At 40.3% G+C, this 18926-nt stretch overlaps 1 protein-coding gene across 8 annotated transcripts in view; it reads right to left on the reverse strand.

The window, feature by feature from the left end:
• The window catches only part of MEGF11 (multiple EGF like domains 11), a gene marked incomplete at its 3' end in the record, with an annotated part of 303133 nt that overhangs the window by 84151 nt on the left and 200056 nt on the right, over nucleotides 1-18926 (reverse strand). For all 8 annotated transcript variants that reach the window (XM_080396936.1, XM_080396935.1, XM_080396939.1 and 5 more), the window contains 3 exons: nucleotides 15719-15855; nucleotides 9998-10210; nucleotides 1833-2007 (listed from right to left, as the gene is read on the reverse strand). In XM_080396936.1, coding sequence (XP_080253062.1) covers nucleotides 1833-2007; nucleotides 9998-10210; nucleotides 15719-15855 — 525 coding nt within the window. The remainder of the gene's footprint in view (nucleotides 1-1832; nucleotides 2008-9997; nucleotides 10211-15718; nucleotides 15856-18926) is intronic.

The following is an 18926-nucleotide window of genomic DNA, read 5'->3' on the forward strand; positions in this document are numbered from 1 at the left end:
TGCAAACTTGAACAGCATTCCTGATAAGAAAGAGGATCTTGGTATCTTTTTATTTTGCATTTGTTACTAACACCCTGCTGCCTTCATTCTTTCCTCCACTCTATATTAATACTTGTATATCACCACTGTATAGAGGAGATAAATTCTTGTTGTCTGTTAGTGTGAGTGGCGAATCAAACCTCAAATCCTTTTTCTTCTTTTTTTTCCCATCTCTAAGTACTCGTGTCTTGCATAGATACTTCTGACAGTCCTGCCTCTCATATCTAAATATATCTGTTTATACCTGGCATTGAGAGTACCCCTGGAAATTAGATGGAAGGTCCAACTTTCAGGTTCAGCTGCTGACATGATGCAGAGAACAAGTGTCTTTAAGCTGTAACTCCAATTCCACAGTTCTGGAGATGACAGCTGGTGATCACAAGGTGATCAAATCAGTTATGGATTTAAAATGGAGGGAGGCTCAAAAGGCTTTAGCATCCCACTAATCTCATCTAGGACTCCCACACTATGGATCTTGTCACAGCTGTGCAGCTTTCCCCTAAAGATGACAACAGCATATCACCCTGCAGAATACCACAATGTTTTTTTTCTGGAAAACCCTAAACACTGCAGTGGGTGCTGATGGTAGGACGTGGCTGCTCTGCTGCCCAGATCCAATATGCCATTCACCTCCTATTGTTTCTAAAGCTACCTGGTACGATGACGACCATATTTCATAAATGCAAATCAAAAGAGCTACAACATGGTCAAAGATCACAACTTATGTTCCCTAGTATCTGAAGATATTTATTCATCTCATTTTGAAGTTGTAACTTAAAATATCAGAGGCTAAAACTCATGTAGGAGGCTGCACATTTTAGTTGGCTGCTCAAAGTCAGTGGAAGTTCTAAAAATATTGGGAATGTCTTTGAATCTGAAGGTTGATTTCTTGTAAATTTAGTAATTGTAACTAATAATTACTATAATAGTACAGAAAAATATAGATGGGCCTGTGGGGGCAGATCACGTAAAATTAAGAACACAAATTACAGAAAGACAACTGCTAATGAAGTTGCAGTGGAATTCTCTCTTGAAAATATTTTTTTTTCTTTAGGAAGTACTGTTTCATAAACATAGCCTGCACATTTCTTCCAAGGTGTGCTCCTGAAGTAAAGAGGTACTTCACATACAGATGACCAGGGAACTTATTAGTAAGAGTTCCACTAAGCCCAGCTGTAGCAGGGCTGGGCATCTGGATTCACGTCCTAATAACTTCTGCTACAACCTGACAATTGTTAATTCTGAATTTTTGTTGTTTCATTTAGGCTGATTTCTTCAGCCATTTTAGGTCTTATCTATAAAACGTAATGCTTGTTTACCTCAGAATGTCTGAAGCTCTTTCTGATGCTCAGGTAAAAGACACCTGCCATATATGCTCAGAAAAGACATAAATTGCTCTATCTTTTGTAACATTTTAAAAGATTTTAATCTATTAAAATCACAGTGTGACTGACAAGGAACATGCTGAAAGGCCATGAGAATTCTTTTTCTGTGTTTCCAGGCAGACAATAACCTGACATCTTTTTTGTTATGTCTTGACTCAGAATATACAACGGGAAACCATGTCTTTATCCTTATAACAGTAATAAACTTACAATACTGATGTTAAGTAAATAACCAGGAGCAATAACTACACTGCTCAAAGGAGAATTATGTGGACTTATAATAGAATGGGAAAAATTACTTGTATTTGGCCCCTTTTATGCAAATATTATTTGAAAACAGATTTAAATCCTCTTTGATTTTTTGCAGGCACTTTATGAAATGCCCCATTATTCCCAGCTCTCACTTACCATATATCCTGGTGCACATGTACACTTCCCTGTGATGCTGTCACAATCTGCACCATTCTGGCAAGGGCAGGTCAGCTGGCAGCCTTCACCGTAGTATCCAGGGGGACAGGTTTCATTGCAGTAGAGTCCAGCCCAGCCAGCTTTGCAGCTACATTCTCCAGACAATGGATGGCAACTAATGAAGGCAAACAGACATTAACAAAATGTGAACATGGAAGAAAAATACAGTTTGTAACTAGCAGTACAATGTTTTACATGCGGTGCCAGCAAGAGTCACACTAAGACCATAAGAAACCTGAGAACTGCTAAGGATGGTGAACATAAGCAGACGTATAACTTAGGAAGTGGATAGGGAATATGGTGTTAAATACCAGCCTGGCATGGCACTTCCAAACATCTGGGAACTGCCACAGCACCGATAATTTTACACCTTTGGAATGTATGCTTTTCCATTCTCAAACCAATGTGAATTAGATTAGTGACATTAGCCACATCACAATTAATCCATACTGTTGTATGACATATATTTGGTTGTAATACAGTCGGTAAAGATGTTCAGGGTTAGGAGAAATTCCAGTGGATGGAGGAATGCAATCAAGAGAGTTGTGAAGATAAACTCGAGTACTGAGGCACAATATTCTATTCTATTCTGTTCTGCTCTGCTCTACTCTACTCTCTACTCTGTGTTTTAAAAATGAGTGCCAGCTCAGCAGAACTTTTCAGCAGGGAGAGGTAGAAAGGAATGTGCTTTGGAAGGGAAAAATCTTGGAAAAAGAGTTTTGCAGGGAATACTCAGCCATAGTGAACAGAACTGATCCCTACCTGAAGCCTTGGGATTTACTTGGGGCAGGAGTCAACAGGAGCCCTGGGACTAAATCTGAGCTGTGCAGGAAAATGAGTCAAGTTCTTTTGTGCTGAATAATGAGCATTGCTGCTCACCGTTGGAGCCTCTGGCTTTCATTTCTATTCAGACAACTCCACAGTGTTGTGAGAACACACAGAGAGAAAAATAGAAGGAAGAATCAAGTCCAAAAGACAAGACAATACCTGGTCCTTCTGCACCTGGTAGGTGGAAGACTTACTCCTTTGTTCCTCCTGCTATGAAACAGTTTACCTTTATTCACCATTCTTTTTCTTGTACAAACAGTAAAAGCATCTCCAGGTGTTCTTGGGGCACTAACTTGCCACAGCAGGAGAGCTGTGCTGAGGGCTATGGGCTAGGAAAGAACAGAAGGCTAGACTTGTGTTAAGTCCTGGTTTAAAGAGATGGAGGTTTCAGGGGGATGGAAAGGGAGAGCACAGGGGGATGTCTAGTTTGGAGAGACGAGGTGGTCAAAAGACAGAGCAGGGGATGGAGAAGGAATCTGACCTTTGGAGAAGGACTCTATGTTATCTGAGGCCAGCTGGGAGGGTAAGGCTTCACCTGAGAGCTCATTATGCTCTGGGGGCCTCTGCACCACAAGAGCGTACCATAATAGCGCTGTCTAGCCCTCAGTGAGAAAGATGAGAAATAATATTGCTACAAATCAGATTTTCTTTATTTTTCTCAGAACAAGAAAGAATAGAGTTCTGCAAGGTGGCACCTCTCTGTGGACCTGTCTTGTGGTTTTTTGCCTCCTAGAAACTATTTATTTTCCTTTATGATTATTTATTGCTATAGTTTAGTATTGCGGACATGACTGAATGGGTTTCTTTACACCTATAAAATTAATATCGTATATGTTAATTTTCAAGGCAACCTCATAAAACGTAATTTCCAAGTATGTTTCTGGCAATTACTGGTAGGAGAGGTTAGTCATATACTGTTGTGACTAAGAATGATCAAATTTTGTGAGTGTCATATGCTACATCATAAATAGTGTTTTACTGACTAATTAAAACAATTCATCAGCTTAACAAACTACCATCCATGAAATTCTTCTGACAAAGCAGTCCCTGAAATTATGGTTGTTCACAAAGCACCTCTTAACATTCAGATGAAAATAATAAAAGCTTGGTTTTTTCACCCTCTGCATCTATTAATCATTATCTAATAGGAGCAGAAAGCTAAACATTAAAGAAATATTTTAAAGCGGATTTTTTGTTTCTCTGTTTTTACTACAACTGCACGTATCATACGGTTCCATGAGAACTGCATCTGTTGGCTAAATTAAATCTTTCAGAGGTAATATATGATCATGGCAGTTTGAATCAGTCTATGACAATTCAATTGAAAATACTATACTCAGTAAGGATTTCTACTCTAAGGTTGGCTCCTTCATCAAAATGGACAGCTTTTTTGCATGGGATGCAAGGTATGTATTAAGGACTAAAAACCATCCTAACATGCACTAAAATAAGAAGCAAAAAACAAACAGGCTTTGCAGAAGAGTCTGCAGGACACAGAGGGCTTGGAATCCAAAACAAGGTCCAGTAGAAGGCTGAGACCATATTCTGCCCCCCTAAAGCCTTTTCTACTCTTTCACAAGGCTATGAGCTAGGAAAAGTCCAAGGCAGATGTTTGGGGCCACTGCATCCATATAATCTTCCCACTGAAGCAAGAACAATTTCGTTATCAGCCTGAGCATATCACAGTTTTGTTTTTCTCCTAGGCTAAGCACTTGCAGACTTTCAGTGATTTGAAATACTTATCTTTTGCTGCCTCACAGAGTGCTGGCATTGTAGGATTAGGAAAAATCCTCCACATCCTCCAGAGTTACAGTGCTCATAACAATAGTCTGTGTAAGTAGCAACAGTTGGTGAATAGACTGCACGGCAGGGGAAGGGAAATTTCTCCTTGACAGCAGCAGAATAAATCTTTCCAAAGCTTTTGGCAAGCCAAACATTAACACACACCATCGTGTTGTAGTAGCATAACAAGCAAAAGGACCTCAAACCTACATAGCTGGGTCTGAAATGAGGTTGCAGGCTGTGTCTGGCCAGGGGACACAGGAGACTTGTCTCAGGTACAAAGAATACAATGCAATGCCCTGAATCAAAAATACTTGTTTAACAATTAAGATGCCCTGATGCAGTGTTAACTTGAAGATGGCTAAGATTTAGATGCTTAACCGAAATTCAGAAGATAGCTGTTGCCTTCCCAATCGTGTCAGTAAATCTTGGCTATGTAACTTACTCTTTCTGCCTTCATTTTTCCCATTTGTAAAACAATGCCTTGCTTCCTCTGGAAACCCCTTTAAGATCTGCAGCTGATATCACTAAATAGTGCTAAGTTTTTATTATTGATTGTTTTTTCCTATTCTGGTATGTATGAACTATTCCAGTAATTAAAGTGATCAGTTACATACTAAATACATTGCAGCTCATGACGTAGAAGCAGTATATGTATGCACGTATGTGTGAGTTAAGGATGTTTCTCTCATACTGGCATTCTGTGAAATTTCATTCTGTTCAAACTGTGTACCCAGACACATAACAATAGCTAGGAAATTCGTCTATCATCCATCCAACCACCTACGCACCCAGACTGTGCAGTGAACTAAATGCTAGCTGCAAAGAAGTTGAAAAGTTTGAGGCGCTTAATGACAAAACTGTTAAGGCAAAGAACAGGAAATAGAGCCAGCAATGTGACCTGTTGGTATAGTTCTTCCCTTCCTGTTCTGAACGTACCATTCAAGGTCATCAGTCCATCTAACATTTTGCCAGCACGGTTACAGCATACTAAGGCATTTCTCCATGCCCCCAATAAACTGAAATTAAGAAACACACACATTTCCTCTAGAGGAGGATCACTGAATGGATGGGTAAGAGAATGTGAGGCCTCCAAAAGGATCCCAGAAGGCAAACCCACTAACATCTGCTTTCCAACCACTTGCTCTGAGCAGGAAGGGAACCTTACACTCTTGGAAGCATTTGGCAGGGTTATACATTAGTATTTTGCATTGAATCTTAACAACTTTTATTTCTTCAAATCTCTTGCATAACAGGAAGGAATAGTGTAGAAAACCTAGAGTGAATGCAAGCAGCCAAGTGTTCCTCTGGCTCTAGGCCAAGCAGAGGTGGAAACGAAGCTGTCCACTGCGCACAACATGGCACGAGAAGGAAATTGTTCCATGGCTCTTGCTGCAGTTTGCAAGCTACTGTGCAGCCCCTGGCTCTTGAGCCACGTTTACAGCAATAAAAGATTTATTTTTTTTAAATTTACCACCCGAACTGAAAAACAGAAAGTAATTTTGACCTTTAAATATTTTAAGCATCTAATTTTGAGGAAATCTGAGGAAACCAGGTAACTTTCTCAAAGTAAATTGGGAAAAGAAATGCTTTAGACAGCACAGTCTGCTCCAGATTTTGAATTTATTCTTCACATATCTTTCAACCGAAACAACTTCTTCCTGACTTTCTGTTTATACATTAGCATCAGTCATCTCATCTTAATGAACAACAGCCCTAATCCTTATTTAACAGCATTTTCTGTCTTCTGGTGTTCATACTACATTATTACATTCAGTCTCCCTTACTAAAATGCCCTCTTGCTTTTAAAGAAGTAGCCACAATGAGACTGCAGGGCCAGTACTTCAGTCCAGCACATCTTCAAAGCCAGCCTCATTCAAGCACATTGTTGACTTAGGTCAAGGCAAAACTCCATGCAGGGTCCACGGGGTTTGATCCTTCCAAACTTTTCAGTGTTGAGGCAATTAGAGCAATAATTAGAGCCTCTGGAGATCTATCCATATCATTTGACTTTGTAACAGTGTCTTCCTTCCCTTCTCATGCCTCTGACCTGGGAAATACATTACTGAAGACATACTGGTTCCACACCAGTGCTCAGGAAGGGTGGGTGTGGCTTAGACTATTCCAGCTATTCATTTCCCTCTCTGCTTTTCAGAAAAGCAAGCCAGGATTATGCCTTTCTGCATTGTAGACTGTCTCAACGTGGACTTTTTGCATAGGGGAATTTTTTACAGGTGTATCCATCCCTGTGGAAGGACAGTCCAAGTCACCAATGCATTCTAAATTACCTAATTCTGAGGTTGTTCAGAAGTCCTGTACAAAGTGCCTTCAGTGTGCTTTGATGCAGAAATTATTGGATGATGTTCTTCAGCCATTACTATGCAGGAGGTTAGACTAGATGATCACACTGATCTCTTCAGACATTAAAATAGATAGATCTACAAAAATAGAAAAGCTGATTGTGTATTTCTTAATGTTCCTCCTGAACCTGCTCCTCAAAGCTTCCAGAACTTTCCATTCCAGCCAGCTCTCCAATAACTAGATCAAATGAGTCAAAACCACTGACAGAAATAAGCAGAGTTCCCTCACCCTCTTTCAAGTCTTTATATAATATTTCTACACACTTATGTATTGCAACAAGTAGCCAACAGTTTAAACTGCTTCTGGGGAAAATAGATGGCTGTCAGTAAATGAATCACTTCAGAAGACCACAGTTCCAGTAATGATAAAAATTCAGGGGAGAAATGGGAGGAGGTGGGTGGGAAGAGATGTGTGCTGCATGAGACTGGTTAAACAATCGGTGAAAAGGTTTGTTCGGAATACGGAGTGCCTTTGGAGAAGGTCATTTTCCATCAGCTCTAAGACTCCTTGGCTCAGAAATTGACAGCACTCTGAGGAGCTCATTGAAAAGTGGAAAGCTGAAATACCATGGATGAATGAAAGAACATTTACAGATCTACAGCTTACTGATATCTCTTTGTTCCATAACAGCAGTGATAAGATGTAGCAAAAAGGGAGATTTTATCAATGTAGAGACTAGACTCATTTATTAAGGAAATGGAGATACCATCTTAGCAGAGGATGCTGCAAGCGAAGCTGAGGGACCAGTGATGGGAGGGAAGGCATAAAATGTATCTGTCAGACAGCAGCCAGGCACAGGTCAGGCACATGGTGTGTAAGAATGACCACATGCCCAGAGAAGAGCTGTGAGAGGATTCAATCCTCCACCTTCCTGAGCTCTCTCAAACTTGAGAACTCATCTTTCTTCACAGCTGGATGGTGCTAATCTGCTCTTTCAGGAAGGATCTTCTGGCAACCCCCCAGAGCACCTCCCAGTTAGTTCTTTGAGTAAGCCAGGATCAATTCTAGCACCCTCAAACCTACGGTCTTCCTCTACTTAAAAGACTTACGGAATTGAGCACTTAGCTGAGAAACAGCAGCCAAACTCAGCCTTGCCTGTGGCCTGCAGTCTTTTCACTCTATTTAAACCTTTATAGGAAAATGGGCACACAAAGAGGTTTCTGCAGGCTAGGAGAGGGAGTGAAGGCACACTGTATCAGCTACAGTCCAAGAGCATGTTCTCACCCTCCAGTGCACATGAAGAACAGCTTTCACTGAGGAGCAGTTTAGCTGGTATTTACCGCAGGTTTAAGTCGTGCTCACTGGCAGGTACTGCAGAGTAGTATGACACACAGGGATTTATACCTTAGCTCACTCTGCAGTAATTCTGGAGACATCCCCTATTCTCAGTACAGCACGTTAACTTTTTGTGTATAATGCTCAGCTCATGCCTTAGGGATGTTATGTTTTCGCAATGATTTCATGATACACAAAATAATCAGAAGTAATAGAAGCCTGTTGTACAGAGTTACTTTTGAGGTGTCAAACACTTTGGAACCTTGCTGTCAAACCCACTGGAGCTAGAGCTATCTTTCTGTAGAGGACTCGTACCATCAGAATTACAAGGCTTTTAAATAATCCACTGTGAGCTCTGACTTTCAGTTAAGCAAACCCTCACCGCTTGCAGTTGAACTTGAATTCACAAGAAAGATCACCTGTTTATTTCCAAGACTGAGACAAATAGAGTCTATCTCAAGCACACAAACGGATTTGCCTGAAGTGTTTGTGTGTGTGTGAGTGTGTGTGTGTGTGCACGCACACAAATTAGGTGGTATTGCTTGCACACATAATGGAGGGGAGTGCTTATATTTTAGCAGGCTGCAAGATTGCAAGGTAGGTTTGTCATCATCAGCAAGACAGTCAGGTCCCTACCTGTCTGGTTTAAAATTGAAGAATGTCTGCATCAAGGGCATATTTGCTTGGGCATCAATTATCCCCACCTCCCTCTGAAGCCTGCACAATCCTGAATTGGCTGTGAATGCATAACAGTAATGGACAGAAAAAAGGAGGAAATCAAGTCGGGGCTGAGGGGCTCAGCATCTTGCAGGCATGGTAAGGAAATGTGGGCACTCTACTCCACCAGGATAGCTCAGGCCAGAGTGCTTTTGCTGCCCAGGCTCCCTTTACTACATGTGAGGGAGTAAGAAATCTCCAAACAGCAATTCCAGCAGTCAGTCAACAAGGCAAGGAGTTACAAAAGGCAACAAATAGGATAATAGGGAAGAGCCTTAAATTCCTCCTGTTTTCAGGGTTTGGAAAACTTATTCAAGCCTGCAAAAGGACAGTAAATGCAACCTGGCTCATGTTAGGTACTCAAGTCTGTTTGTGGCTCTAGCTCTTAGGAATGAGAACCTCAAGAATTAGATCCTTAAAAAACCAAAAGGGAATAAAACATTGAAACCTGACCTTTTAAGTGAGGTTTATTCCACTTTAGATATACTTCCCTGATATTTATTTTCCTGAATATTGCACACATACACATACTGAATGAAGAGCAAAAATAGGCACACATGAGAAGTCTATCTTGACAATGTCGACTTTCTTCCAGTTCCATAGACTGGCTTGGGGATATTGATTTCAGTCTATTTATACATCTGCCTCAAGTGTTTTCAACAAGGTAATTTGCCACAAGATATAAACTGAAGCAAATTAGGTTTCATTTTGAAAGTCTACTTGCTGTCTATAGATCTAACAAGAAAACACACGCATGTCATATAAAGAGCCAAAATGATAGATTTCAGTAAATATATCTGTATTTTTTAAACTTCAGTGGGTTATTAAACACACATATGGGCATCATATGACAGTTCTTATGCCTAGAAGACTGCAGTTACAGGATAAGGCCATATGTCTTATTGTTTCAGATTTTAGCAGTACTGTTTAAATACTTAACAGATGCTTAGTAGCTGGCTGGACTGATGCTTATGGTTCCAAACCCGAGGTCATTTAAATCAAAGGTTACAACCTAGAGGAACTGTCTGTGTTCTTAATTAAAACTATAGAGAAAAAGGGAGTAGGTGTAGCTGACTGATTTTTTTTCCCCAATGCATTTATTTGAGCAGTCCCTGCACTAGTATATATTACGATGTACATACCTGAGAGTGTTGGTAATATTGCAAGGACATCTCTTGTTGCATTTGAGGCCATAAAATCCTTCTGGACACATTCTTTCTTGGCAATAAATACCTTTAAATCCAGGGTCACACATACACACTCCATTTACATGATAACACTTTGCACCATTTTGGCAGTCACATCTTTGTGTGCACTGAAAGCCGTATGTTCCAATAGGACACTCTTCTTGACACCTGCAATGAAATATGTGAGACAGGATCCAGTCAAATGCTATAGTTTAGTCTGCTTATGACTTCTACATAGGAATGTTTTTGCTAATGAATTAAGTACAAAATCATTGCTCATTTATTTAAGTAATATACTGTGAACTGATACCATTGGAGTTATGTGATATCATGGGCACATAAATTGCTGTTAACTGAAAGTGCATTAATTTCTGTCCAAATATATCCCACAAAATTTGCATTAGTTAATATTACCTCAGTTAACAAAGTGGATTTTGTTTTCTGGACCTTGACAATTCCATTCATTAACAATAATAAATTGATATAGAATAGGATACTTTATAAAAAACCCGCTCATACATTTGCTTTCTTTTTATTACAAAAGGATTGTGTACCTTCTTTAAAAGCATGCAGTCCTCTTAGTGATAACGTGGATTGAAAGGGAATGTGGTCTATTAAGCAATATTGAATAAAGTGTTCTCCTGCAATGAAAAGTTTTACTTTCCCCCTATGCTGTCATTGCAGTAGCTTTATACCAACTAGGAGAAAATATACTCCCTTGCCTTTTGTGTGTGTTCCGAGTAACTAAAGCTCAGATTTGCTTTTAATCTCTTACTCCAGGGATGCTCAGTAGTATAAAATCTCAAGACAAATCACTTTCGTACTCCTTAGTGTAGTATCTTCTCCAAAATTGTCAACATGTTTAATATTTGATACACATAAAAATGGAACCTGCAAATGCTATACACAGATTGTTTTAAATTGCACCTCCCATGCACTGTTTAAAATATTTCCCTACTGGATACATTATGAAATCTGCCAAAAAGTCATGTTTCATTGTCCTATGCAACCAGTTTAAGCGTTTGTAATATTTCCTACTTTGAAAAGCTAAACTAAGGTCCTAAAGAAAGCAACTGATTCTGTGCTTGACATAATTCAGTGGTTTCAAAATTCTGCAATGAGTCAGTACTACAGTTTACGTGATCCACCGTGAAATACAGATAGACCTTTTTCAGTAATAAAAAAAGAAAAAGAAGCCCAGAAAAGCCCAATTCCCTTATCGCAAGGATGCCAGATATTGGAAATTGCCTATCAGCATTAATTTAATCCTGAGCATTGATTAAAGTGTATACTGTAAACTCAGTGGATAGAGGCAATTGTTAAATGTCTTTCTGCAGGTCATTTCACAGCTGGCAGGTGAGAGTTAATATAATGATAAGTAATAAAAGATTAATGTGTGATGCAAGCCAGGCAAAACTGCCCTGAACACAGTCGGTATATAAGAAGAGCATTACTTTTGCAGCTTCAGATTATCACGTTTTACTAAAAATAAATGAACAAAGCAAAAGGCCTAGCTAGTGATTTAATTGCAGCAAGCATCAACACAGTTACTAGTTACACAATCCAAGTTCAGGAGTTCATACGAGACCCAAAGAGAGAGGAGCCTGTGACAAACAGGAAGGGAAGGAGCCCAGAGAATCATCAACGGTACTGGCTGCTAGCCCTGCTGCTCTCATAGTAGTTCAGCTGCAGAGGAAATAACCAGCAAAGAACGGGTAACATTAGGACTAGAAACACTTAAAGCAAATGAAATGCAATGAAGAACATATTAAGATGCCTTATGTCTCCATTGCTGTATACAGCTCTACTAGTTAGCAGGAGAGCACTGTACTCAACGAGATGAATACTTAGTCAATAGTGTACTATATCATTCTATATTTATAGAAGATGAAGCATTACCTAGCAGGGAGAAAAGCATCTGGAAATGAAATATTGACGACCTAATCCATTTACATAATTAGCCTTTTTCTACTAACAATTTAACCAACTTATTTATTTGGAGATCAAGCAGCTACTGCTAATGAATTTTATACAAAGAATACTAATAATGACTCCTCTGGAACATAAGAATAATCACAGCAGGAATTAGCCTTCTACTTAAACATCTTTCCTTTGCAACATATCAATCTAATGTGTCCATAGCACCATTAACAACCAGATACATTGTTCAATTAAATTACAAAATGAGCTGCTAAGCCCTAGTTATGTTTCTTGTTTAATTTACATTGCTTTCTGCCTATCTGGGGAGATTCGTATTATAATATCCACTGAACTTTAATATGTACTATAATTATTTGGGTTGGGATAGGATAATATGGCTGTCACCTGTAGAATTAATGGAAGCAATTTCACAAAATATTAAACATAAGACAGCCTGCTTAACAGATGAACTTAGTACATACACCTACATTTTTTCCAGATAATTTTTTTTCATGGAATAATGCTGTAATGTTTTTTTAGCTTTTCTGTTTGTTTGTTTTGTAACAGTAATCGCATTTATGTAGCATAGAGAAATATTAAAAGCCATCCAAAATGTGCTAGCCTGGAGATTGCCATTCTGTCAATAAAAGATACAGGTACAAACACAACAACAAGAGAATAAGTCTGCTCATGTAGTTGTAACAAATGTGGTATTTATTCTGTTAAGATTCGATCTTTAGGTTTAATGGCAATATGGGAAACAAAACTAAAACAGTATGTTCAATTTTCCTGGCAGCCACGGAATTCTTAGACACTCTATCCTCAGCTTCTAACTGTGCCTCTGCTATTATTCCTTTCCAGTTTGCAAAACATACATTTACATGACATACCCAGTCATTTTAGCAGAGCACAAAGCTTCCTGGAGTTATTAATAGTGCTTGCCAATTTCCTAGATATTTAGTGCAGTGCTGCTTCCTAGAAAACAGGTACAGAACGAAGTGTGGCAATCACAGTTACATAGACCTTTATGACCATTTAATCTCCACAGATATTTATCTAACTAGAAGTTATTATCTTCTGCACAAGACAATGAACCATAGTATTATATAGTACTTATAGACAATTTAAAAAAATGACAGTACATAAAGTATGTTTACATTTTATTGTTGTTATTCACTATTTCTGTTATTATTAACAAGATTTTTTCAATGCTTTGTAAAATTTTAAAGAAAATACAATTTTGCTGTGCAGCAGCATTCTCCTGCTCCACTTCTAATTGTACTGTAACACTGCAATAGTTGCATGGGATCCAGAAAGTAAAATAGACTTTAGGCTAAAGTGGTGTTAACTAATCTGTCCCATTGTCTATGCTGTATGAATGCTTAACTAAGGAAAGCAATTTAGACTTTTTTAAGACCTTGTGCTTGCTCCTGCCCTCACTGAAATCAATGGGCAATCTAGCATCAGCTAACTGTAACTAACAGCAAAGGTATGCACGCCTGTTCAGAGCAAACCATTACAGGCAACGTGCTGTCCTAGCCCAAGTGAGAGGCAGAACTCCAACGGAATATAATGGGCCTAAGGTTTCACCTCCCTTATTGAAGGCTCATTAAAGGCTGATAAAAAAACATGTTTTAACCTTCTGACAACCCATTTGAAAGGTGAGAATTTTTAGGCTAATAGTTTTTCCCTGCTGCTAGAAAAGCTTTCTGAACTGCCCATTTACCTAACTTTCTCCTGATCTCATTCATCCTTCTGCACACCTGCGTTTCTGCTCTTCTGCCTCTCCCTTCAGCGTCTGTTGTTAACTTCGCTGCTCTTTGAGGCTGCAGGTGAGCCTTTCCTAAGGGTTTTGCTTGGGTGCGGGTCCACAATGGGATCTTCCTTTGGCTTCTCTTCCACCTCTTCCAACTGATTATGCTTTATTTTCTCCCTCCCTGCTTCTGTCTTTGCAAGCAACATCTCTCTTCGGAGTCCAAATCTTTCTCACTTTTCTCCAAGTACAGCTCTGAAAAGCCCACACTCCCTTTGCTCAAGGACAATTCTTGTGAACTCCTGTCAGGTCTGCCCTGCAGTGCCTCCTCTGCCCAGTCTCTCCTGGAGCCACCTTCTCCATTCCCACTCTAAGGGCAACCAGAAGCAAACCTTTTTGCTTTGGACAGCAGGCAGAACTAGGTCTTCTGTTTTCTACATCTCCTTTCCTCACCCCCAACAGTCCTTTCTGTTATTGTTGGAGTGCCCAAGTGTTGCTGTTTGGCAACTCCATTACTGTTCTTTCCCTGTGCCACACGCCTGTAGCAGAGCCAGCTCTTCTGCTGCATGTCCTCCCTCGCGGCTGGGGTTATATTGGCAGCTGAGCAAAGAAGCTGGCTCAGCTGCAGGCTGCTGGCTGGGAGCTCCTGACAGCTCTGACACTTTTGATTTACCTACAGCCAGAAATCAATCTAGGTCTGCAACAATCAAAAGAGGAGATCTAGAGACAGAGGGCCTCTGTCAGCTTTCCTGAGCATGGCCAGAACTGGGGACAGCTTGGGAGTGAAGTGTGGTCACCAACGTAAGTGTCCAGGCTGCACAGTCGCTTCCTTCAGTGAAATTGTCTCCAAAATGAGAGAAAGGGAAAGCTTTGGTTAGCAACAGTAATTATATGGTACACCATGGCTGAAATCACTGTCTCCAGATGGAGGATGGGGGAAGAGGTGTCTTCTCTACAAAATTAATTTGAAATAATTAGTATTTCCACCATATTCAACCACATGCAAATCCTGACATAATCTCCAGAACCCTCTCCGATTACTGCTGTTGATAAAATGGAAACAAAGAACTTGCACATTTAATGGGAAAGCACACAGCCTTCTGAACCCCAGCCCAGTGCTGAAGGTTGGTATGTTTGTGTGCTATAAAGACCTGATGATTATACAGTGAAGCAAGAAATAAGAAATATCCAACAAGCATTGCTGCATAAAAGTATAATTGTAGCATATGTCAGTATACTGATACTAGCTTGTTCTAGCTAATAAAAGAAGGAAAGATATAGGAGAAAGGGCTTTAGCACAGCATACACTACTGAGCTGTGCCCACAGTCTCTGGAAACCCTGGTGACACAGTCCAACCCCTGGTGAAAACTGCGTATGAAAGGTTATTTAACTGCAGCTTCCCCACCGTTAACCCTGCTGGCAGGATTAGCTGGAGGGCTAAACCAACACGTGTCACAATCCCACCTTGACTTTGCTGTGTAGTCATTTTGCTGAATCCATGACACCTTTGTAAAACAATATTATCATCTTCCCTGACTGATTTATGAGTGAAGGCTCTCGTTTATAAATTTTGAGGATTTATCACCTTTTGTTGGTGTCTGAGATGGATCAGTGCTGCAGCAGCACAGAGGGGCTGAAGGAAACATTAAACTACTGCATTGCTTACTCTTGAGGATATTAATTTGTATAAATATAGTTCATTTACATATCTTGTAAACATGTAATGCTCTCTATTAAATTTATCACTGTAAATATCTAAATTAAATTTAATCCATTAAATTTTAAAAGTTATATTAAAAAAAACCCTGTAAATGGGGAGCACTGCCAATAAAAAGTAATAACATTGCCACATTTATAATGCTTGAACTGCTTCAGAAGGATGAACCTAATTGGAGCAATAGAAACATAACACCATTTTTCAGAGAGTAAGATTGTCCTGCAAGGGATATAAAAATTGCCAATCCATGGTTAAAACTAAGGGCTTTTGGGTTTTGGTTTTTACCTGTCTCCTATATAGCCAGCTGTACAGATGCATTTTCCTGTCACGGGATCACAGTGTCCTCCATTGTGGCATGGACAGTCCTGGCTGCAGTTAATTCCAAATGTTCCAGGAGGACATGGCTGTGCACACACCAGCCCCTGGTAAAGGTTGCAGAAAGAGCAATATTTAGTCAACATTCATAATACAATAAATTTCTGTATGCAGCTCGGATTTTTATTGTCCTTCTTGCTAAAACTATATGTAAATAGTGGCAATATTTATTTATTTTTTTGTTTAAGATGGGCTAAAGACAGCCTCAAAATTCTGCTACCAGAGTAAATGCTTGTTCTACCCTGTCTCCAGAAGGGATTTTGCTTACCACTGTACAATCACTGATAATTGTCTTATTTGGCTTGACCCCATAAACCGCAGCTGGGGTGGCTGGATATTCACTGCCCCTTGAATCGATGCAGGAGGGCTTGGGAGAGGTTAAAGGCAATCAGAGAAGGCTACAAAGCTGCATATGTGCAGGTGGGGTTTTTTGTGAAATACAGGGTCTGAAAAATTGTTGGATCTACCCTGGGTACGTGTCGCAAAGTGAACATTTGGGAAGAGAGGGATTCTTGGAAAGGCTGCGCTGGGAGGATGAAGTTCTGCTAGTTGTCATAGTCTATGATGATCTCCCCTGTTCAGACAGCCCCACATCAATGAACCATGAAGAAGACCAAATAAAGCTGCTGCAGAAGTCCATTACTACTCTTCAGATCCTACCTACTTCAATCCCTCCCATCTCACCTAGCCCCCACACTTATCTCTTCAAGCAGCACAGAACGGCATCTGCCATTTCTTTGTCTAAGCCATTGAGGAGGCAGGATGGGAACAAGAGATTAGGATAGTTGCAGAAAGCCACCAGTGATGACACAGAAGCAATCTGACTCTTCACATTAGCAGTGCAGTAGCGTTTTCGCCAGAAGAATTGAATCTGCAGCGGAATATCTGCCTAATCCCTGAACACTGGCTGGATGCATCATCCAACATCCTCCCAGCTCCTTATCCCCAGCCTTGGAGCCACATCTCTGTCCCTGACCTGCCTCAACTCCACATCTTGGTGGCTAGCTCTCTCCCATTTTATGCTCCCAGCCCTCTGCTTTCCTGCCTCTTTATTCCACTCTACCACAAACCCTTGTTGCAGACTCCCTTTTAGCCCTCTCCTTCATCTGGACCCAAAACCCCACCTCTGAGTTGTTTTGTCTTTCCCTTCCCTGCTTAAGCACCCCAAAAGTGAAGAAAAGACAGACTGTCACTCTTGACTGCGCACCCTGGCACTGCTCATAAGGAAAAGCAATTGCTGGGCAAGCCTTGTTGCAGCCCTAAGGTGGACAATGCTTACCATGGCTTGTGCCTTTGAAGAATTTATCTGCTGAACTCAGGCGGTTTTCCCCCCAAGTATTGCATTATGTCCCCTGCCAAATATTAAGACCTTAGAAGGACTTCCCTAGACTTTCTTAGAAGTTGTATGAACCTTTTTTTTTTATGTGAGCAAACATAAAATCTGAGGCTGGTATCCAGCTGAGTAACTTCAGCCAAAACAAGTTTGGCACTGCTGTGATCTGAAGATGGGGTCCTGTAACGAGAACGTTTGGCAACGGTAGCAAGTGGTGCTGCTGCCAGTGCCATGCACAGTGTGCAGAGGGGTTCATAGAAACAGTGTTTTTCTGTCCTTATTATTATTTTGTTTTAATCTCTCAGAAGCCACATTTCCCCTACCAAGGCCCAGGGGCTCTGAGTTTTGAACAAGGCACATATTAGACACAACTTATACAAAACATAAAACAGGAACATAATGGCTGCTTTCATTCCCTGGGGTTCTTGCTCAACAGTTTGGGAAGTTTAGTAATATCAACAACCCCAAAGTGGAGAGGCTGCTCTTCAATGTAATCATAAAAGAAGATACTTCAAGCCTTTCCCAAGGAGTGATAGGTGGCTCCTTGGCTGTAAAACAGACAGGTTGGCCTCAGTTCAAGAACTTTCAGATTACAGTGTTAAAAAACTGGTGTCTCTGGACTTGAGTAATACACAACACTATATATCTGAAAATGTAAGTATCCATTTATCTTGATAATAAATACTTTCTCTCTTCATGTCTCAAAAGGAACAGGATTTCTATCAACAAATGATGAGAAAGCAATACTCTGTGATGCATCCCCCCGGAGCCAAGAGAATCTTTAGGCATGCTTTTTGCATTAATATGTACTAAGGGAATCCAAAACATCCGTCTCTGGAGGATCAAATGTCAGACCAATGTTTCCTGCTGCTCATACATCTAATCAGTAAAATTCACCCCATCAGCACCTTTTTAAGGCCCTGATCTCATCAGCTTCTGCTTTTGACATTGTTTGCTATATTATTACCATTTTGTAGTATAGGAAAGATTTTTTCCTGCTCCATTTTCTCCACCCCCTTCCCCCCCAACTTTAAAATCCACAACAGAAAGAAAAATAGACAAAAATACATATTACAGTTGCTTTATAAAGCTCAGAGGCAATAAGAAGTGATTAGCAGAATGAGTTGTAATTAACATGGCACCATGATGCAAAGCCCTGAAAACAGGATCAGGGACCAAACAGGGTGTGTTACCAGTGACAAATGTTCTGTCATGCAAGGAAAAATTCCTGCTTCCTTGAGCACGGAGATCTAGTCCTTCAAAAGTGTTTCTGAGAAGCACTGTAATGCTAAATTTAACTTTTCTCCCTACTTCCCGAGAGCACTTGGAGAATTTAATGCTGCAAATGAGAAAGATGTATAGAATTAAACCTGTAAATTGTTAATGAGGCCCTAAAGCAGCCACCCACTAACTCCCACAGCCACAAAGACACAGAAGTGGGAAAAGCCCAACATCATAGTATGCTGGAAGCCACATTTTGTTGACTAGTTCAACAATATATGCTGTTAGCCATCATCCTCTTGGTGAAAAAACCATGGGACAGTAAAATCTCACAGGACACAGTTTGTATAACTTGTTGTGCTTCTGGGAGCATCTGCACTGAGTGGGAGGAAGCAGGAGGAAGGAAATGTTACAAGTAATAAAAGAACCAGGCTTTGAAGATGGCAGATTCAAGGAAGAACCTCAGAACCCTAGAACTTCCTCCTATTCAACTTATTGCCTCCCCTTGCACATCCCACAGGCAACCAAACCCCTAAGGGAGCTGAGCTGCTGTTAATAAGCCCA

The sequence above is a fragment of the Falco punctatus genome (genome assembly GCF_963210335.1).
Source record: "Falco punctatus genome assembly, chromosome: 7".
NCBI lineage: Eukaryota > Metazoa > Chordata > Aves > Falconiformes > Falconidae > Falco > Falco punctatus.